Source organism: Dendropsophus ebraccatus, chromosome 2 (genome assembly GCF_027789765.1).
Source record: "Dendropsophus ebraccatus isolate aDenEbr1 chromosome 2, aDenEbr1.pat, whole genome shotgun sequence".
Taxonomy (NCBI): Eukaryota; Metazoa; Chordata; class Amphibia; order Anura; family Hylidae; genus Dendropsophus; species Dendropsophus ebraccatus.
Window position 1 is genome coordinate 138925534 of NC_091455.1, and position 23562 is coordinate 138949095.

Here is a 23562-nt window from a genome sequence, read left to right on the forward strand (position 1 = left end):
CATCTTCTTCCTGCTGCAGCAGCGCAGCGGCTCTCCTCTCTCTACTCCCAGGTCCTCAGCGGTGCGTCGGGGAAGTTACGTCACCGCTGGGGGCCTGGTGTAGGTGCCTGCAGACGTGCCTGCGCGCGGCACGTCTGCGGACTCTTACTGGCGCGGAAGACCGGTCCGGGCAGCACATGCCCCCCAGCACTACCTACCCCTGAGCGCGCGGTCCCAGGGGCGAGACAGAGACGCACACATGCCACTGCAGCCCGCATCTCTCGGCCCGGCTGGCCCGCCCCTGCCGGCTCCTTCAATCCAATCCACGTTGATTGGATTGGAGGAGCACGCCAGGAACAGATAGGCAGAGACAAGCGGGCCGCAGCAGTGATTTTTTTTTTTTTTTTTTTTTAGTATGCAGCCCGGGCGGCCCACGGACTGGTAATCCGGCCAGCCTAGCGGGCATTTGCCCGGCTTGCCAGATTACCAGTCCGGGCCTGATGCATACACATATATATACATACTGTTCATGCATCATAAACACATACTGTACATGCATACACATATACATACATCATATACACACATACTGTACATGCATACACATATACATACATCATATACACACATACTGTACATGCATACACATATACATACATCATATACACACACATACTGTACATACATACATACTTTAAACACACATTGTACATTTACTGAGCACATTACACATTACAGAAACACACTTTACACATACACTTCCACACTGCATGTTTACATCCACAGTTCTCATACACAGAGACAGGCAGACACACACACACACACACACACACACACACACACTTATTATTGAAGAAACTCCTGGTTGTCAGCAGCTCCATGCCTCCCTCCTCCATCTTCCTCCTGGTCCTGGCAACGGGTTCTTCCACCCCACCTCCTCCTCCCATGCACCGACAGCAGAGAAGAGCAGGAAGTGGAGTAAACAGGACCCCAGCAGGAGCCCAGACTGCAAGCTCACTGCAGTTCTGCTTCTATCTTACTTCAGGTCTGTGCATCAGGTTCTTTCGCCCCTCCTCCCCCGACAGATAGGGGAGGAAACAGGACCCCAGACTGCTCAGTGCAGTTCTTCCGAATCGGCTATCACAGCTGATTCGGGAGTACTGCAGAGAGGCAGGCAGAGGCAAGGGAGTGCAGCGGGCCCCCTGTAGCTAGGCGCCCGGTGGCCATGACGACCGGTGCGACCCCTAGAGCTATGCCACTGCTCTGCCTTCATCCTCTCCCTCCTCTCCTTGATGCAGTAGTAAGTGCACGGAAAAAAGCACTTTATAAGCATTTTCCGTAATAAGTGTATATTGGTAATTTGTATAACTTTTGAGGGGCAATACAATACTTAATAAAAAATCAAAAAATCTCACCAGACTTCTCCTTAAGAGTATGTTCACACACCGGATCCGCAGCTGATTTTCAGATCCGCAGCAGATCCACAGCAGATTTCATTTAAATAACTAAACACAGCATCAAATCTGCACCATCAAATCTGCTGCGGATCCTGTAGGTGTGAACGCACCCTAAGGGCCCTTGCACACTGAGCAATTCTCGAGGAATTGTAGCTGAAAGTTTTCAGGCAGAATTCAAGCAGAATTGAAGCCCCCCATTGACTACTATAGGATTCCTCTAGCAGATCTACAGCAGAAAATTCTGCTCGGAAATTCTGCAGTGTGAACAACAGAGCAGAAAACCCATTGAACACAATGGGACTTTGCTCTGCACATTTTTTACGGGAGGAATTTCAAGCTGAATTTTGAGCTGAATTTCAAGCTGAATTCCTCGCCTTTTCCTCAGTGTGCACATACCCTAAGGGTATGTGCACACTGAGCAATTCTCGAGGAATTGAAGCAGAAATTTTTCAGGCAGAATTCAAGCAGAATTTAAGCCCCCCATTGACTTCTATAGGATTCCTCTAGAAGATCTGTGGCAGAAAATTCTGCTCTGAAATTCTGCAGTGTGAACAACAGAGCAGAAAACCCATTGAACACAATGGGAATTTGCTCTGTACATTTTTTACGAGAGGAATTTCAAGCTGAATTTCAAGCTGAATTCCTCCCCTTTTCCTCAGTGTGCACATAGCATTAGGGTACAAACACACACAGCAGATACGCAGCAGATTTGATACTGTGTTCAGTTATTTAGATCTAATCTGCTGCGTATCTGCTGTGTATCGCAGCAGTAAATACGCAGCGTATAAGCCGCGTGTGTTTGTACCCTGACAGGCTGGGTTCACACTATGTATATTTGAGGCTGTATTTGTGAGGCTGTATAGCAACCAAAACCAGGAGTGGATTGAAAACACAGAAAAGCTCTGTTCACATAATGTTGTAATTGAGTGGATGGCCGTCATTTAATGGCAAATATTTGCTGTTATTTTAAAACAACGGCTGTGGTATTGAAATAATGGCCGTTATTTACTGTTATATAGCGGCCATCCACTCAATTTCAACATTGTGTGAACAGATCCTTTCTGTGTTTTCAATCCACTCCTGGTTTTGGTTGCTATGAGGACCTGACATGAGGACCAAATACAGCCTCAAATATACATAGTGTGAACCCAGCCCCCGGGTGCGTTCACACGTACATGATCTGCAGCAGATTTGATGGCGCAGATTTGAATTTTCAGCAGATCCGCAGCAGATTTGATGGCCCAGAGTTGCTTTGCATTGAATCTGCAACTTCAAATCTGCACCATCAAATCTGCTGCAGATCCTGTATGTGTGAAGGCACCCTTAATGTTTACGTACTGTAACTGTGCCAGCTCTGCGGTTCACATCTGGCTCTAAACTCCTCCCACACAGAGGAGATCGGGCCCAGAAAAACTGTCAGAGGTCAGCGCCTCCTGTCATCCTCCCTGTGATTAGTCTGCCTGTACAGATGAACCAATTGCAGCAATATGGGCCCGGTGGGCCAAATGATGAGTGGTCCCTGGCTGGATGCCGGGACCTGTCATCACTAATGACATCACTCAGAGTTAAACTGTTACTGTGCAATTCCCCAGATGTACAAGCACATAAATTTGCAGTAAAGGGTTAGATATCAGTGGCAGGACATCAGTATCAATGTGTTTTTTGGCTAAAATTCTACAGATTTCTCTTTTGTTTATTGCGTCAAGCTTTGACTTTCAACCATAATTTCTTCTTTCTGCGCACATCATGGGCACTTTACAAGCCAAAAGGCTCAAGATGTGAGCTAAAACATAGCCTGTACCTGCATATGAGTGAATAAATATGTGGCATTATGAAGCCTCAGACCCTTATTCCCCTGTCTTCTCTTTCCCACTGAATGGTGTGTCACGCTGCCTCCTTCATAGTGTTGCATTGCACATTGTGGGGCTAGATGTATAGCAATATGACACCTCGGTTATAGGCTCATACTCAAGGGAAGATTTATGCACATAGTCCGTTTTACCTTAAAGGGAACCAATCACCCAGAAAATCAATGTAAAGACAAGGATATGTGCTGGTAGATCACCCAGCACACTTCCCAAATATGCCCCTGTAACCTCTGTGCCCCCCTCAATTAGACAGTATTCTTACTTTGTTCAGGTCACGCGCTGTATGTAAATTTTTGCTAAGTAGTCAAGGTGGGCGTATGTAGTCCAGGTGGGCGTATGTAGTCACGGTCCGGGGGCGTATCTAGTCACGGTCCGGGGGCGTATGTAGTCACGGTCCGGGGCTGTAATCACGCCCAGAGGGGCGTGATTCGGAGGCTTGCGGTCCAGTTACGTCATCTGGCGGCTTGCGTTCAGTGTCGTCTCCCGCCGTACTGCGCATGACGGCAATAGCCTCAAACTCACTTAGCGCCGGAGATCGTCGCTGGAGGCTGTGTTTCACCTGCTGGGCTCACCTCAATTCCTCTCTCTGCAGAAATTTGGTATTCCTCATCAGTTCTTTCTTCACTGCCACCAATGATTTACTTTGCAAACTCTCCCTGTCACCAATGATTTTATTTGCAGGTCCCCACTGCCATCAATGATTTTATTTGCAGGTCCCCACTGCCACCAATGATTTTATTTGCAGGTCCCCACTGCCACCAATGATTTTATTTGCAGGTCCCCACTGCCATCAATGATTTTATTTGCAGGTCCCCACTGCCATCAATGATTTTATTTGCAGGTCCCCACTGCCACCAACGATTAACCCCCCCCCCCACTGCCACCAACGATTAACCCCCCCCACTGTCACCAATGATAATCCCCCCACTGCCACCAATGATTAACCCCCTCACTGCCACCAACGATTACCCCCTCACTGCCACCAACGATTAACCCCCTCACTGCCACCAATTATAACCCCCCCACTGCCACCAATTATAACCCCCCCACTGCCACCAACGATTAACCCCCTCACTGCTACCAATGATAATCCCCTTCACTGCCACCAATGATAATCCCCTTCACTGCCACCAATGATAACCCCCTCTCACTGCCACCAACGATTAACCCCCCCCACTGCCACCAATGATAATCCCCCCACTGCCACCAACGATTAACCCCCCTCACTCCCACCAATGATAACCCCCCTCACTCCCACCAATGATAATCCCCCTCACTGCCACCAATGATAACCCCCCACTGCCACCAATGATAACCCCCCCACTGCCACCAACGATTAACCCCCTTACTGCCACCAATGATAATCCCCCCACTGCCACCAACGATTAACCCCCTCACTGCCACCAATGATAACCCCCTCACTGCCACCAATGATAACCCCCTCACTGCCACCAATCATAACCCCCCCCCCCACACACACACTGCCACCAATCATAACCCCCCCCCCCACTGCCACCAATCATAACCCCCCCACACCTCACTGCCAACAATAATTGCATTAGCACCTCATGTTATGGTGCGTTTACACAGAGAGATTTATCGGCCAGATTTTTGAAGCCAAAGCCAGGAATGGATCTGAGAAAAGGAGAAGTCTCATCCCTTCATTTATGACCTGTTCTCTGTTTATAGTCAGTTCCTTCTTTTGGCTTCAAAAATCTGTAAGATAAATCTCTGTGTAAACGCACCATAACTTCCAACACTCAGTACAGTAAAACAGCACAACCCTATTGAAGATGAGCTGCGTTGATATTTTTTAGAATAAAATATTTAAAAAAAACGGTTGTCTGTGTTTTTTTTTTATTACTCCTTTAACATATTTAGTAGTGGAAAACGTATCGTGTACGGCATCCATTACTAAGCCTAGGCATGGTGGTAAGCTCTAATTTAGCTATCACTAACCCACAAATTATTACCCCAGTAACCATTATAATCAGTAATATCATTGGTGACAGTGGGGGGATTATCATTGGTGACAGTGGGGGGATTATCATTGGTGACAGTGGGGGGATTATCATTGGTGGCAGTGGGGGGGGGGGGTTAATCGTTGGTGGCAGTGGGGACCTGCAAATAAAATCATTGATGGCAGTGGGGACCTGCAAATAAAATCATTGGTGGCAGTGGGGACCTGCAAATAAAAACATTGGTGGCAGTGAAGACCTGCAAATAAAATCATTGATGGCAGTGGGGACCTGCAAATAAAATCATTGGTGGCAGTGGGGACCTGCAAATAAAATCATTGGTGGCAGTGGGGACCTGCAAATAAAATCATTGGTGACAGGGAGAGTTTGCAAAGTAAATCATTGGTGGCAGTGAAGAAAGAACTGATGAGGAATACCAAATTTCTGCAGAGAGAGGAATTGAGGTGAGCCCAGCAGGTGAAACAGCCTCCAGCGACGATCTCCGGCGCTCAGTGAGTTTGAGGCTATTGCCGTCATGCGCAGTACAGCGGGAGACGACGCTGACGTACTGCGCGGGTTCCCAAAGACGTTGGCGGGACCGCGACGCGGAACGCAAGCCGCCGGATGACGTAACTGGACCGCACGCCTCCGAATCACGCCCCTCTGGGCGTGATTACAGCCCCGGACCGTGACTACATACGCCCCCGGACCGTGACTACATACGCCCCCGGACCGTGACTACATACGCCCACCTGGACTACATATGCCCACCTGGACTACTTAGCAAACATTTACATACAGCGCGTGACCTGAACAAAGTAAGAATACTGTCTAATTAAGGGGGGCACAGAGGTTACAGGGGCATATTTGGGAAGTGTGCTGGGTGATCTACCAGCACATATCCTTGTCTTTACATTGATTTTCTGGGTGATTGGTTCCCTATAATATAGGATTTTTACCAGAATCAAGTATCTCCCTGATGAATTGGGCGTATGAATTGGCACACAAGGAAACAGGTCGGAGCTTGGAGATTAGGATAGTAGGTATTACTGGTGTGCATTGTTTGTATAACAATATTACACTAAATATAGGCACTTATATAGAGAGGGACACTAGGATCATTGATTACAAGATATCAGGGCAGGTGTCCTGCCATGAGAGGCAGGGTTACTTAAAGGACAAGTGCCATGAAAAACTTTTTCCCAGTAATTGAAGCACATGGCAAAGTTATATAACTGTGTAATATGCTTCAATCACCTATCTGCCTCCCTTCCCTGTCTTTTCCCCCCTCCACCCCCCACCAGGAAGTGTCCTAACTCACACAGACCTAATGACTGTCGTCACTGTCACCAAGCTCTTCTCTCAGCTCCTTCTCCTGTTACACTAGCCTCCCCCCTCCCCTGCCTTGTCAGGTGACAGGCTTGCTCAGCTCCCATTGGCTGAACATCTGCAAGCCATCACTTGGACTGGGGAGGGGGGGCTGCTGTAACAGGACCTAGAGCAGCCCTCCTGCTGATGACTCATCCTCACAAGAAGGAGCTGCCTGGTGACTGTGACGACAGTAATTAGGTCTGTGTGAGTTAGGACACTTCCTGGTGGGGGGTGGAGGGGGAAAAGACAGGGAAGGGAGGCAGATAGGTGATTGAAGCATATTACAGAGTTATATAACTTTGTAATGTGCTTCAATTACTGGGAAAAAGTTTTTCATGGCACTTGTCCTTTAAGGCTAGAGGACAGTATAGGGCACTATGGTGCAACTGTGTATATTTTCCAATTTTAATAAAAATTAATAAAGCATAGATCTCAGAAGGGAATTTTTCTTCATTTTGTGACACATTTCCTGATTTACATTACATTGCACTGCAAAGACACAGTGGAGACAAGGTCATGTAGGTCACATGTCTCTTGATAATACGCAATCTTATGGATAAGAACACTGCCCAGCAGGTAGGCAAGGACAGAAAAAGGAGGGGTCAGAGCTTCATAACACAGTATAATTAAGGCAAACTAAAGGCTCTGTATATCTGTAGTTAAGGCCTCAATGCTGCGTTTACACGGAACGATTTTTGTGCGAATTTTCACGATAACGATCGAATTCAAACGATAATCGTACGTGTAAACGCAGTGAACAATCGAGCGATGAGCGAGAAATCGTTCATTTTGATCTTTAAACATGTTCTTAAATCGTCGTTCGCAAAAAATTCGCAGATCATTCGTTCACCGATTTTACCTATGTGCGAGATAGGCAAAACAATCGCAAAACAAATTTTCCGTACAATGTATCGTTCCGTCTAAACGCTGATCATTATAAAAAAAAGTCGATACTTCGAAGTCGTTAATCATACGATCGGGTGAATTATCGTTCTGTGTAAATGCAGCATTACACGGGCCAATTATTGGTTGCACAATAAAAGACCTATGTTAAAGGATCAGAAATCAACCAGAGAGTGAGAAAATGATTGTTCACTGACTACTTTGCATGAGCATTTAAGTCACCATTATCCGCAAACATAGCCCTGTGTAAGTGGGTAATGTGCTGCCCACAATGATGACCGATTTATCGACCCAGAGAAGCTATGAATGATTGAGTCATGTGATGGTTCATTAAGTGAGAGCCAATGTCGTTGATCAGCACTTTTTATTATACAGCCATCAACCAATGTTCAAGGGACTTTAGATTCATTAGTAAATAAGACTTTTTTGGAACTATTTATGCTAGGTTTATTTTTATTTTTGAGTTCACATATATGGAATTGACATTACTCCAGGTTCACATGGCATCTATGGAGCACATTTACAACACTAAAATCCAGTGCTTTGACTTCTAGTAAATGGTATTTTTGCTTACTAGCACTTTGCAGGAATGTGAAACTTTTATAAATTTTTTTGTTATGAATAATCCAGAAGAAGTGGGATATAAGTCCCAAATATGCATTTCTGTAAACAGGCTCATAGAAAGACAGCTTGGAACCACATCTGCTCGCATCCGAGTAGAGGACCCCTGCAAAGAACAGTTCCATTTCTGGCAGACTTGAAGCTATCATGGATTACATTGTTGGCCAATTATTGAATGATTACTGGGGGCTAGAAAAGTCATAGCGTAGTTGCTTCAAACTTAATGGGGGTTACCCGGCTGAGTTAATTCAAATAATTTTTAATTGACCAATCATTTTATTTCCATTCATTTATACAACACCAACTTGTCTACACATGGAGCAATTTTATGTTTTAAAGTATAACTGTCTTTTTCTTTTTTTTTATTGCTGAAAAAGCCTCTTTCTGTACTCAAGAAGCAATCTCCCAGCCTCCCCTCCTCACTTCTTATCTGTGCATTATCAGGCAAAGCCGTCTTCATTACAGAGAAGCCAGTGAAGACGTGTTCTGCTGTCTCCATTATATCCTATGGAGGGGCCGAGTGAGATGAGCTAGCAGGAAGAAGAGACATGAAGGTCAGCTGTTTGTAGACTATCTGGGCACCTAAAATGCTGGATTCAGGGGTCAGAAAGGTAAGTGCTTATCTAGGAACTTGCTGAGAGAAGATTGCAGGGTGTTGTGCTGTGCAGGACTCAATCCTCTCAGCCCCTCCCCTCACCATAGCCACATAATGGTCACAGAAATCCTGCAGTCAGGGGGGACCTAGAAAAACAGCTTTTTTAGTACAGAAGGAAACTCTTTTGGCATATAAAACCTATTACAGAGTTTCTTAAAATCGCTTGTACTATTTATATTTATTGTTTTCAGAAAAATTACCCTGAAATGACAGTTATGCTTTAACCCCTTAAGGTCAAAGCCAATTTTTGTTTTTGCACTTTTGCTTTTTCCACTTTATGTTCAAAAGTCCATAGTGCTTGCATTTTTTCCCCTAGAGATGTATATGAGCGCTTATTTTTTGCTAAACCAATTGTATTTTGCAATGACAGGCATTATTTTTCCATAACATATGCTGCAAAACCGGAAAAAAATCATATGCGCTGTCAAATTGAAAAAAAAAAGGAATTTGTTTGTATTTCGAGGAGTTTTGCATTTACGCCGTTCGCCCTATGGTAAAACTGACTTGTTATATATGTTCCTCGAGTCGTTACAATTACGATATATAACATGTATAACTTTTATATTATCTGATGGCTTGTAAAAAATTCAAACCATTGTTAACAAATTTATGTTCCTTAAAATCGCTCTATTCCCAGGCTTATAACGCTTTTATCCTTTGGTCTATGGGGCTGTGTGAGGTGTCATTCTTTGCGCCATGATGCGTTCTTTCTATCGGTACCTTGATTGCGCATATACGACTTTTTGATCACTTTTTATAAAAAAAATTTCTGGATTTGATGCGACTAAAAATGCGCAATTTTGCACTTTGGAATTTTTTGCGCTTACGCCGTTTACCGTGCGAGATCAGGAATGGGATTAATTAATAGTTCGGGCGATTACGCGCGCGGTGAAACCAAACATGTTTGTTTATTTGTTTATTTATTTATATTTATAAAATGGGAAAAGGGGGGTGATTTGGACTTTTAATAGGGGAGGGGATTTTTTATTAATAAAAAAACATTTTTACTTGTATATAGACAGCACTGATCTCTCATAAAGATCGATCCGATCGGTCATAGATTGCTGTGGCCTGCTGCAGGCCATAGCAGTCTATTGCCGAGTCGGGATCAGCGTCATTCCGGCGCTGAGGCCCGGCACGGGCAGAAGAACGGATCTCCCCCCCGCGATCGCATGTAGGAAAGCCTCTAAGTGCAGCTGTCAGGTTTGATAGCTGGACTTAGAGGCTTAATTAGCCGGCGTGGCAACGGGACCCGCGCCTGCTAATAGAGGCACTGCCCGGCTGCACATGTCAGCCGGGATCAGCGCCGTTCAGAGCAGGGTCCTGGCGGGACCCCGCTCTGAACACCCCCCGCGGCACCATGACGTATCAGATACGTCCTGGGTCGCTAAGGGGTTAAGGTCACAAAACCATCTGACTTCACATTGCTGGTATATGTCAGGATCCTAGTTAAAAAATGCTTGTGAGTCCAGCAAGATAAAAAGTAAAAAGTGAGTGAATGTAGTCACTCATAGACTATGTTCTTGTAATGGCTGGAGTATAGTGAATCTGCTGGGTCTGTGCAAGCAATGGAGTAAGCTGCACCAGATAGCGGAGTCTAAGGGGCCGCTGGTCTTCACTAGAGCCCGCCACAAGGCTGGATGGGCTTGCTATGGCAGGTGACCCCCAGACCGCTACCCCTGGCGCAACTTGATTACATAGAGGCGAGGTGAAGCAAGGTACAGAGACATGAGTCAAATGCAAAGACAGGGACAGGAGTCTAGGAACGATAGCAAGGGAGCTGGTACACTGAAATGCAATGACTGACAAGGAATACTTTCTCTTAGGCTAGAAGGCACTAAAGATCCAGCACTGAGGTCAGGAAAGGGAGGAAATATATAGGTGGAAACAATTGGCAAGAAGCCAAGTTATCAACAGTGGGAACATCCGAAGAAGAGGGCAGAAGCAGTGGAAGTTGAGGATGCCATGCATAAACAATGAACAATGGAGACTCTGCCATGCAGCTATAATCATGATGATTATTCAAGAATTCTGCCCAAGGTAACAAACTGGGCCAATTGTCCTGAAGAGCAGGCAAAAAGTGGCATTCTAGGATCCGATTTAACCTCTCAACCTGGCCATTTAATTGCAATGGAACCTCTCAACCTGGCCATTTAATTTGCAATGGAACTTCAATGGAACTGAGTTTTAAAACCCTACCCAAACTGGAGACAACAGTAGGGGGAAAGTGGCCATGTTTTTGTAGCACTGGAAAACCCCTTTAAGTGCCATCTTTATTTTAAAGAGTTCACGATCACCAATTGTATTGTTTTTCTCTGCTGGAGAAAAGGTCTTGGAGAAGAAACCACAAGTTCAGATCTTGCCCCTAGCAACCTTATGGGTAAGAACTGCCCCAGCACCTACCGAGAATGCATCCAGCTCCAAGCAGAAGGACCTCAAAGGATCCAGGCATGACAGGATGGAAGCCGAAGCAAGACTGACTTTAGGCGAAGGAAAGCCTCTCCTGTCTCTGGAAGCCATGACTTTGGGTTGTTATTCTTTTGGGTAAGTTCTACAAGTGCTACCACCATAGAGTAATGTGTGGAATATACTGACACTTATAGCAAAACCTAAAAAAAATGCTGGATAGCCCGGAGGCTGTTAGGGTGGGGCTATTGAAGTACAGCTGAGAGTTTGACCGGATCCATTTGAAGGTACTTGTCAGAGACAATATAGCTGAGGAAAGGAAGGCTGGACTGATGGAACAGGCATTTTTCCAGTTTGCCATAAAGGCGATTCTCCCTGAGATGCATTAGGGCCAAATATTTATCGGTTAATATGGGAGTCCAAGTTGGAGGAGTTGGAGTCATGCAGATATACAAATACACAGGAGTAAAGAAGGTCATGAAAAATTTAGTTTACAAAGTCCCAAAAGACTGCCAGGGTGTTGCAAAGCCCAAACAATATCATTAAATACTCATGGTGCATGTCCTGAGTATTGAAGTCAACCTCATGAATGCAAATTAAATTGTGGACACCCTGCAGATCAAGCTTGGAAAAAATCTGGGCTCCTTGAAGGTAATCAAACCTGAGAAAATTCTGATGACGAATGTGACCTTGGATCACTCTGTGGTGAATTGGTATACCATGAGCTCAATGTGCATGGTGCACTGCGTCATGAAGCCTCTGCATGACTTGGAATCCTTGTCATATTTGGCTTGAAGCACCAGACGAAGATTAGGCCCTAAGGCGGGTGCTGGAGGCGGAGCTGTAGATGGTGGAGATTGCTGAGCCAACAGAAGTTCCTGCATCATTATGGACAGTTGCTACATCTGTTGGGATTGCTGAGCAATTAGTTGATTCTGTTAAGTGACCACTCAATGTCATGGATATCAGACACCTTGCCAGGGGTTAATGGATGAATCTAATTGTAACGGTTGGAGTATAATGGATCCGCCAGGTCTGCGCAAGTGATGGAGTAAGCTGCACTAGGGAGCGAAGTTTAAGGGGCTGCTGGTCTTCACCAGAGCCCGCCACAGGGCAGGATAAGGCTTGCTGTGGCAGGCAACCCTCAGGTTGCTACTCCTGACGCGACCTGCTTGCGTAGGTGGCGAGGTGAAGTGAGGTAAAGAGATGTGGGACAAACGCAAAGTTGGGACAGGCAGACAGGTCAGGGCAGGCGACAGGAAAAAACAGAGTCTAGGAACAGTAGCAAGGGAACTGGTACACTGAAATGCAATGCCTGAGGAAATATAGGTGGGGACAATTGGCAAAGAGCAAATAGTCTGGCTCTTTAAGCCATAGTAGAGCCAGCCACGTACGGCCTACAGGGCAGGGATGTGCCCTGTATTTACTATTGTTCCTAAAAAATAAATGTATTTACAATTATAGGATTTTTTTGTAGTTTTATTTTTTTTACCAAAAACTATAGGAAAATCTGTTTTTGTCTTTTTTTTACAGAGATTGTATTGATCTTTTACCTAGCATTTTTTAGTGTTTGCTGAGAAGACCATGTGCTATTAGTAATCATTTATATACTCACTATCACTGCTGGATTCCTTCTGCTCTCAGTGCTAAGGTGTTTTTTGTGTTATGAGAACTGACTAGAGGAAAGTGATTCCAATTACAGAGGGCGCTTTTAGGTGCAGTCAGTGTATGCCCCAGGAGAGGGAGCAAAGCGGTTACACCTTCCCTGCTGGTTTTATGACTTTATGTGATAATGAAAGGAATAGGAATGATCAAAGGGGAGGGAGAGAGGTTTAGAAAACTAATCCTTGTGATACTGTCACAAAAGGAGAGCATTGATACATATTAGCAGAAGATGTATCTTATAGATACATCTGATATTACTATTTATTTTATACACACAAATACAAAGCTATAGGGTTTTTTTTGCTTTATTGTGATGCCCAGGGCCAATTCTAGGTTTTCTGCTGCCTGAGGCAAAACCTGAAATGCCCTCCCAGAAAAAGTTTAAAAGTTTCCAATTCCACCAGTGTGTATACAATTCTTCAATCTTTATTGCTTCTCTAGGATTAAAAGCACTTGGAATATATGTGAATGCCACATGTAGAAGACATTGGCGAACGGCACATCACCTTAAAAAGATTCCACCTTTAGGCTATGTTTACACAACGTACAACTACGGCCGTAGTTCTCGCCGCAGAACTACGGCCGTAGTTTTGCAGGGTGGAACAATGCCTATTGATGAATGGGATCCCGGCTGGAGCGTACACACATCGTATGCGCTCCGGCCTGGAGCCCATGCGGGGCCGCAAAAAACTGACATGTCAGTTTTCTGCGGCCGGAATTCAGTGAATTCCGGACACAGAAGGACCTGTCAGTGCACACAGTGAAGCAAGCGGCTCCGGCCACTCGCTTCACTGTGTGCTATGGTAAGCTCTGATGCGGGCGCGCGCTGATGCGCCGCATTAGAGCTCCGCTGCCGGACGGATCATCCGGCCGGTACTTAAGTACCGGCTGCGATGATTCGGGCAGAGACTGGCCGTTCCATGACACAGGGTCACGGAACGGCCGGTCTCTAACGGTGTGTGAACATAGCCTTATTCTTCCATCAGACAGTACAACGCAGGAACATCTGTGAGGACCTCACTCCTGGCCCACGCATGTTTCTCACTTACAAGCGCTTTCTCAAGTGGCGTAATCTTGCGATCTGTAGTGCCGGTGCACTTTCTTTTTGCTGTGTAATATATGTGAATGCATTGTGACTACTCATTGTGATCTTATTTATGGTCATACTACCATTACACCTTGTGCTCCATATAAAGGGGTAGTGATCACTTGTAGTGTAGTGAATTGATGTCTAAAGCATATATCAATTCCTGCAAAGTGTTTGCAGTCCAAACTTGTGTTTTACATCTTTGTCCAGCCATCATTTGCAGGTAATGGGGTCAATGAAGTCAGTGATGTATAGTAGGCAGAATAATTTATGGCCATTCCCTAAAAAATGCCGCCTTTCAGAGAGTCTACAGATCTGCCGCCTGAGCAATAAACTCATTTCACCTCATTGCAGAAACAGCCCTGGTGATGACTGTGCCGATACTGTAACAAGCAGTGGACCTATGTGGACATCCCCAACCAGGATAAAATGTAATACACTGCATATTGACAATGAAGGTTTCAGCTCAATAGCAGGAAGCCATCTTTAAAACGTATATACATTTAGTAGTTATGGGCTTTATTAGACAACCTGAGGCCATCTGTTAATGAGTCTTGGTGATTGGCACTCATTTACAAAGCCTTCAGGCTTACTTCATCATTTGTACCACCCTATCCTGCAGTCAGCTGTCAGGTGCACACCCACAGAGGAGATGTGCTAGTCCTACTACACAGGGCAATATCCATCTATACTCCCCCTTGTTATAGCGCTCTAAGCAAGAGAGAAGGAGAGATAAAAGGCAATATAACTGATTATATTGTAGGGATCTTCCCGGGGGATGGTGTGTTTGGACACAGTTCACAGCAGACTTGGCTTCGTAAAATAACAGCTTGGCGTTTATTTGCAGCATAAACAGTCCAGAAAACAGAAATACAGCAACACCGTGCTTTAAAAACAAACAAAAGGGTCTTGCCCATCTGGGCACTTGCTAACCAACAGGTCACCTATCTGACACTTCGATCAGCGGTATCGCACGGTATGAATAAGCCCCAGCAGCGGCAGTATTCTTTGCTCCCAGCAAACACAGCACCCAGGCTGTTCACTCCAGGCTGAGAGCAAACACTGGATCCTCTGCAGGGCTTTTACCTTGTCAGGCTGATTAGGGTCAGAGACACCTGACCCCAAAACCTGACCTGGATCGGGGGGAGGGAATGGCAAGTCCCACTACCAAAACCTACCTGTCATTCCATGTAAGTCCAGGCCCGGCAATAATAAATAATAGCTCAGCAGCATAACACTGCTGAGCACAGATGCCTCCTGGACTCACCATCTCACGCTACGTATTAACCTGGGTGAGATGTACATCCCCTCGAGCACTTCTCCCGTGACATGTCCACAATATATATATATATATATATATATATATATATATATATATATATATATATATAAACAATATCATGTATACAATGTCCGTTGATGTGGCATTGCATACATGATATTGTGGGAAGTGTTTAATAATAGGGTTTTTTTTTTTGTTTTTTTGCAAAATTGCTTCTTTTTTTATTTTAGATACACCGGAAACAGAAATGAGTGTGAAGGTATACATAGCATTGAGCGCATGTTGTGTGAGTGCCCTTGTGTGTATATCTGTGTATTGTTTTACAGCCCAGGAGAAAATATGTTCCTTAAAAGCCACATAGAAATAATGTGCCTATCCCTAAATGAATAGAAATAAAGAAACAGCTCATAATTATGGTGAGCATCTGTATGGAGCTGCCCACAATCCCTAGATGCAGTGTAATTGTTGTTTTCTCTTGGGTGTTGTTATAGTTTCTGCCACATACTATATTTCCAAAGCCATAGTACTTCTATTGTACTCACTTTAGCTGCTGATACACAGAGGATATCTGTTATGTACATCAGGTCAAAATAAATATGGTTGGTTAAAAGAAAATCAGATCACCTGCTATTTTAAGGAAACCAACAATGTCTATATTCATTCTGCAAGATACTAATGGGAAGTATCAATGGACATATGGTGAATTTTCTGCTGGGATTATAAAGTGTAATGTTTACCAAGAAAACACTCTCTCTGAAGTTCAGAGCATTTGGGTTCATGTGAACCTAAACTTACTGTAAGGTCACTCCTCTCTAGCAGTGACCAAATAGAGGTAGAGATCCAGCTATACAAAGGATCTACAGACCTTAAGAGTGTGTTCACACATACAGGATCTGCAGCAGATTTGATGCTGCAGATAGCTTTGTTACTCAATGACGGAACCCAGCATCAAATCTGCTGCAGATCCTCTACGTGTGAATCAGGGGCGTAACTAGAAATGGCTGGGCCCCATAGCAAACTTTTGATTGGGCCCCCCCACCCCCCGCCCGCCCCCTCTCGATCGACCACTACGCCATCAACACATTCAGCTCTACACAGGTCCTGTACACCATATAAATTACAGTACAGTTATATCAGGTGACTTACAGGGGACGTCTTCTCTGATCGGAGTTCTTCCCTTTTCATTTTCTTCTCCATCTCCTTCTCCGAGCCACAAATCCACAGAATCTGCCAGAAAAACATATTAGTCTCCTCACACTGGCCCCATCCTCATCTCTTTATACTGCACATCTGCATTGGCCCCTTTACACCCTCATTTAGTGGGAAGGCTGACTCTATGTGATCCCATTTTATTATATGGCCATCCTCTCTGTCGCCCCTCCTTATAAATAGCCCCCTTATGTTGCCCCCCTTATAGAAGCCCCCCATGCTGTCCCCCATGTTGTCCCCTAATAGATGGTTCCCTATGTTGCCCCCCAATAGATGGCCCCTCCTATGTTGTCCTCTTATAGATGGCCCCCTCTCCCCCTATATTGTCCCTTTATAGATGTTCCCCTCTCCCCCAATGTTGTCCCTTTATAATATCCCTCTCCCCTATGTTGTGCTCCTCTCCCCTATGTTGTGCTCCTCTCCCCTATGTTGTCCCCTTATAGATGGCCCCCTCTCCCCCTATGTTGCCCCCCCCCTTATAGATGTCCCTCTTCTCCCTCCCTTATAGATGTCCCCCTCTCCCCCCTTCCTTATAGATGCCCTCCTCTCCCCCCTCCCTTATAGATGCCCCCTCTCCCCCCCTCCCTTATAGATGTCCCCCTCTCCCCCCTTCCTTATAGATGCCCTCCTCTCCCCCCTCCCTTATAGATGCCCTCCTCTCCCCCACTCCCTTATAGATGCCCCCCCTTCTCCCTCCCTTATAGATGTCCCCCTCTCCCCCCTTCCTTATAGATGCCCCCTTCTCCCTCCCTTATAGATGTCTCCCTCTCCCCCCTCCCTTATAGATGTCCCCCTCTCCCCCCTTCCTTATAGATGCCCTCCTCTCCCCCCCCTCCCTTATAGATGTCCCCCTCTCCCCCCCTTCCTTATAGATGTCCCCCTCTCCCCCCTTCCTTATAGATGCCCTCCTCTCCCCCCTACCTTATAGATGTCCCCCTCTCCCCCCCTTCCTTATAGATGCCCTCCTCTCCCCCCCTTCCTTATAGATGTCCCCCTCTCCCCCTTCCTTATAGATGCCCCCTTCTCCCTTCCTTATAGATACCCTCCTATCCCCCCCTTCCTTATAGATGCCCTCCTATCCCCCCCTTCCTTATAGATGTCCCCCTCTCCCCCCCTTCCTTATAGATGCCCCCTTCTCCCTTCCTTATAGATGTCCCCCTCTCCCCCCCCTTCCTTATAGATGTCCCCCTCTCCCCCCCTTCCTTATAGATGCCCTCTTCTCCCCATCCCCCTTATAGATGTCCCCCTCTCCCCCCCTTCCTTATAGATGCCCTCTTCTCCCCATCCCCCTTATAGATGTCCCCCTCTCCCCCCCTTCCTTATAGATGTCCCTCTCCCCCCTTCCTTATAGATGCCCCCTTCTCCCTTCCTTATAGATGTCTCCCTCTCCCCCCCCCCTTCCTTATAGATGCCCTCCTATCCCCCCTTCCTTATAGATGTCCCCCTCTCCCCCCTTCCTTATAGATGCCCTCCTCTCCCCCCTTCCTTATAGATGTCCCCCTCTCCCCCCCTTCCTCATAGATGCCCTCCTCTCCCCCCCCTTCCTTATAGATATCCCCCTCTCCCCCCCTCCCTTATAGATGTCCCCCCCTTCCTTATAGATGTCTCCCTCTCCCCCCTTCCTTATAGATGCCCTCCTCTCCCCCCTTCCTTATAGATGCCCTCCTCTCCCCCCCTTCCTTATAGATGCCCCCTTCTCTCTCCCCCCTTCCTTATAGATGCCCTCCTCTCCCCCCCTTCCTTATAGATGCCCTCTTCTCCCTCCCTTATAGATGTCTCCCTCTCCCTCCCTTCCTTATAGATGCCCTCTTCTCCCCATCCCCCTTATAGATGTCCCCCTCTCCCCCCCCTTCCTTATACATGTCCCTCTCCCCCCCTTCCTTATAGATGCCCTCCTCTCCCCCCCCCTTCCTTATAGATGCCCCCTTCTCCCTTCCTTATAGATGTCCCCCTCTCCCCCTCTTCCTTATAGATGCCCTCCTATCCCCCCTTCCTTATAGATGTCCCCCTCTCCCCCCTTCCTTATAGATGCCCTCCTCTCCCCCCTTCCTTATAGATGTCCCCCTCTCCCCCCTTCCTTATAGATGCCCTCCTCTCCCCCCCTTCCTTATAGATATCCCCCTCTCCCCCCTCCCTTATAGATGTCCCCCTCTCCCCCCTTCCTTATAGATGTCTCCCTCTCCCCCCTTCCTTATAGATGCCCTCCTCTCCCCCCTTCCTTATAGATGCCCCCTTCTCTCCCCCCCCTTCCTTATAGATGCCCTCCTCTCCCCCCCTTCCTTATAGATGCCCTCTTCTCCCTCCCTTATAGATGTCTCCCTCTCCCCCCCCTTCCTTATAGATGCCCCCTTCTCCCTCCCTTATAGATGTCCCCCTCTCCCCCCTTCCTTATAGATGTCCCCCTCTCCCCCCCTTCCTTATAGATGCCCCCTTCTTCCTTCCTTATAGATGTCCCCCTCTCCCCCCCTTCCTTATAGATGCAGTCCCCTCTCCCCCCTTCCTTATAGATGTCCCCCTCTCCCCCCCTTCCTTATAGATGCAGTCCCCTCTCCCCCCCTTCCTTATAGATGCCCTCCTCTCCCCCCTTCCTTATAGATGCCCTCCTCTCCCCCCCTTCCTTATAGATGCCCTCCTCTCCCCCCCTTCCTTATAGATGCCCTCCTCTCCCCCCCTTCCTTATAGATGCCCTCTTCTCCCCATCCCCCTTATAGATGTCCTCCTCTCCCCCCCTTCCTTATAGATGCCCTCTTCTCCCCATCCCCCTTGTAGATGCCCCCTTCTCTCTCCTCCCCCCCCCCCCCCCGAAAAGCAGGTTTAAAAAAAACAAACAAACTCACCTTACAACGCGCTCCCCCGTCGAGCCTTTTTCCTGTCAGTCCCCCGTCTGATGCGTGGCTGCCGGGGGTGTCGCGTCCTATCCCCGGCAGCGCGCGTATCATAGAGCTCTCTGTGGGCTTGTGCTGCGGCCGCGACTTCCGGCACACAGAGAGCTCTATGATACGCGCGCTGCCGGGGATAGGACGCGACAACCCCCGGCAGCCGCGCATCAGACGGGGGACTGACAGGAGCGCTGTCGGTCGTTCCCGTGCTCCTCCTGGCCCAGTGACTCCTTTTCCCTATGGTTGGGGAAAGGAGTCGCCGGGTCAGGAGGAGCACGGGACCCGCGTCACGGGCCCCCTGATGCGGCGGGGCCCCGTAGCAGCCGCTATGGCTGCTACGGTGGTAGTTCCGCCAGTGGTGTGAATGCACCCAAAAAGTGATTATGCATGATTGTGCAGTTACATTCAGTGACTTACAGGAGGCGTCTTCTCTACATGAATCATAAGAGACCTTTTGGTAGTCAAAATTGTCTGTTTTTTTTTCTTTTCTTTCCATCTGGCTCAGCCCATCATGAAGATTTCTCCAGCCATCACTTGTCTCCCCATAATCTGCAAGACAAACACTTTAGGCTCCACGCTTCAGCACCATCCTAACCTTATACCTCATCATAACCTTATAGTCCCCATTGCTTTACACAGTAACAGTGCCCCCTCTGTGCTCCCACATAAGCAGTCAGGCCCAATATTTGCCTCCAAATAGTAGTCAAGCAGCGTGTCCATATAGTATTAGACCCTCTCTGTGTATTGTCATTATATAGGCGACTTCAATGCTCCCCTATAGTAAGCTCCCCTGTGCAGCAGTCCCCATATACCATAGGTCCCACTGAGCAGCAGAACTTATATAGCACAGGTCCCCATGTACAGCCCCTGAATGATATAGCCCCCCACACATAATGTAGATGCCCTGTGCAGTCCCACATAATATCTGCCCCCCCCCACATAGTATAGCCCTTTCGCCCTGTGTAGCCCCCATAGTATATCCCCCCTTTGTAGCCCCCACATAGTATAGCCACAACGTATTATTTCCCCCCCTTCTTGTATCCCCCACATAGTATAGTTCTCTATGTAGCCAGCCCCCACATAGAATAGTCACAACATATTACCTCCCCCCCAGTGTAGCCCCCCACATAGTATAGGTCCCTGTGTAGCCTACCCCCACATAGTATAGGTCCCTGTGTAGCCAGCCCTCACATAGTGTAGGTCCCTGTGTAGCTAGCCCCCACATAGTATAGCCACAACATACAGGGATGTCACTCAGTATATGCACAGTATACAGGGATGTCACTAAGTATATGCACAGTATACCGGGATGTCACTCAGAATATGCACAGTATACAGGGATGTCACTCACTATATGCACAGTATACAGGGATGTCACTCACTCTATGCACAGTATACAGGGATGTCACTCACCAGGGGCGTAGCTAATGTCTCCTGGGCCCTGGTGCGAGAGGCCAACTTGGGCCCCCCCCCTCCTTTCACGACCAAGTGATGCTATTGTTGTGTGTGTGTATATATATATATATATATATATATATATATGTATATATACATATACACACACACAGTGGTGCCTTGGATTATGAGCATAATTCGTTCCAGGACCGTGCTTGTAATCCAAATCCACTCTTAAACCAAAGCAAATTTTCCTATAAGAAATCATGTAAATGCAGACAATTGGTTCCACACCCCAAATATATTTATTATTCTGTACTGTACAGTAATGGAGAGGATGGGAAACACAAGGGCTGACAGAGACTGCAGGGAGCATGAAGGAATGAGCAGGACAGATGTGGGCACATACATGCAGCACTCTCTGTCCGGGGAGAGAGAGGTTACAGCTATGAAGAGATTACCTCCACAGTCCTGTCCCCTGATGTAAGCCCCAGCCTGAAGGGGATCTGCTATGATTTGGAAGGTGTTTAGAGTACAGTGCTGTAGACCCCGCTATGCAGGCCATGCCCCTTCTCCACTCGCGCTCCCACCCAATACAGGAAGTTCTTAAACCAAAGCAATGCTCTTAAACCAAGTCACAATTTTGAAAAACTGTGAGCTCTTAAACCAAAACGCTCTTAAACGAAGTTACTCTTAAACCAAGGTACCACTGTATGTATGTATGTATGTGTATATATATATATATATATATATATATATATATATATATATACAGACACACACACACCAAGACAGATATTACCTATTACCGCCATACTGTTACCGACCAAATCCTGTATACTGAGACCAATATTACCAGTAATACCAGTATATAGGGAGGAAACATTACCGCCACACCACAACCACTACCATCACCACCATATTGTTACTGACCAAATCCAGTACACTAAATCACCTCATCCAGTCATATAGAGGTGGCCCCAGCTCTACACAGGCTCTATACACCATATACATTCCTGTGCAGTTATATCAGGTGACTCACAGGAGACGTCTTTTCTGATCGGAGTTCTTTCCTTTTCATCATCTTCTCCATCCGTCCTGGGCCGTTATGAGAACTTCTCCGAGCCACGAATCCACAGAATCTGCCAGACAGACATATTAGGCTCCACACTCTGACACCATCTCCATCTCTATACACGCTGCACATCTGTATTGTCCCCTTTACACCCTCATTTAGTGGGTAGCCCTGACTCTATGTGACCTCCTAATAATATATGCCCCCCTCTGTGTATTCCCTCTCCCCCTATGTTGCCCCCCCCCAAATAGATGGCCCCCTCTACCCCCTCCCTTATAGATGGCCCCCTCTACCCCCCTCCCTTATAGATGGCCCCCTCTCTCCTCACCCTCCCTTATGGATGGTCCCCTCTCCCCCCACCCTCCCTTATAGATGGCCCCCTCTCCCCCCACCCTCCCTTATAGATGGTCCCCTTCCCCCCCTCCCTTATAGATGGTCCCCTTCCCCCCCCTCCCTTATAGATGGTCCCCTTCCCCCCCCTCCCTTATAGATGGTCCCCTTTTCCCCCCTCCCTTATAGATGGTCCCCTTTCCCCCCCTCCCTTATAGATGGTCCCCTTTCCCCCCCTCCCTTATAGATGGTCCCCTTTCCCCCCTCCCTTATAGATGGTCCCCTTCCCCCCCCCCCACCCTCATAGATGGCCCCTCTTTCCCCCCACCCTCATAGATGGCTCCTCTTTCCCCCCACCCTCATAGATGGCCCCCTCCTTCCCCCCACCCTCATAGATGGCCCCCTCCTTCCCCCCACCCTCATAGATGGCCCCCCTCTTTCCCCCCACCCTCATAAATGCCCCCCTCTTCCCCCCACCCTCATAGATGCCCCCCTCTTTCTCCCCACCCTCATAGATGGCCCCCTCTTTCCCCCCACCCTCATAGATGCCCCCCTCCTTCCCCCCCCACCCTCATAGATGCCCCCCTCCTTCCCCCCCACCCTCATAGATGCCCCCCCTCCTTTCCCCCCACCCTCATAGATGGCCCCCTCTTTCCCCCCACCCTCATAGATGGCCCCCTCTTTCCCCCCACCCTCATAGATGGCCCCCTCCCTCATAGATGCCCCCCTCCTTCCCCCCCACCCTCATAGATGCCCCCCTCCTTCCCCCCCACCCTCATAGATGCCCCCCTCCTTTCCCCCCACCCTCATAGATGGCCCCCTCTTTCCCCCCACCCTCATAGATGGCCCCCTCCCTCATAGATGCCCCCCTCCTTCCCCCCACCCTCATAGATGCCCCCCTCCTTCCCCCCCACCCTCATAGATGCCCCCCTCCTTTCCCCCCACCCTCATAGATGGCCCCCTCTTTCCCCCCACCCTCATAGATGCCCCCCTCCTTTCCCCCCACCCTCATAGATGCCCCCCTCCTTTCCCCCCACCCTCATAGATGGCCCCCTCTTTCCCCCCACCCTCATAGATGCCCCCCTCCTTTCCCCCCACCCTCATAGATGCCCCCCTCTTTCCCCCCACCCTCATAGATGCCCCCCTCCTTTCCCCCCACCCGTACAGGCTGATAAAAAAAACAAAACTTAACTCACCTGACATCGCGCTCCCACGTTGATCCTCACTCCTTCGATCTGTCCCCGGCTGCTGCGCGGCTGCCGCGTCTTATCCCCGGCAGCGCGCGCATCCCAGAACTCCCTGCGCGCCGGAAACCGGAAGTCAGGGCCCAAGGCGCGCCGGGAGATCTGGGATGAGCGCGCTGCCGGGGGTAAGACGCGACACCCCCGGCAGCCGCGCAGCAGCCGTGGGAAAGACGGAGCC

The 23562-nt window shown here is 47.8% G+C and overlaps 1 protein-coding gene across 4 annotated transcripts in view; it reads left to right on the forward strand.

The window, feature by feature from the left end:
• The first annotated feature begins 1208 nt into the window (after positions 1-1208).
• HECW1 (HECT, C2 and WW domain containing E3 ubiquitin protein ligase 1) overlaps positions 1209-23562 on the forward strand; it is a 270057-nt gene continuing 247703 nt past the window's right edge. The window contains exons 1-2 of one of the 4 annotated variants that reach the window (XM_069960324.1): positions 1229-1279; positions 8602-8768. Coding sequence is in view for 1 of the 4 variants with exons in the window: in XM_069960322.1 (XP_069816423.1) it covers positions 1232-1279 (48 nt within the window). In the remaining 3 variants the exon portion in view is untranslated. Of the gene's footprint in view, positions 1280-8601; positions 8769-15484; positions 15512-23562 lie in introns of those variants that run through there. The other 3 variants (XM_069960322.1, XM_069960326.1, XM_069960325.1) reach the window with 3 other exon arrangements.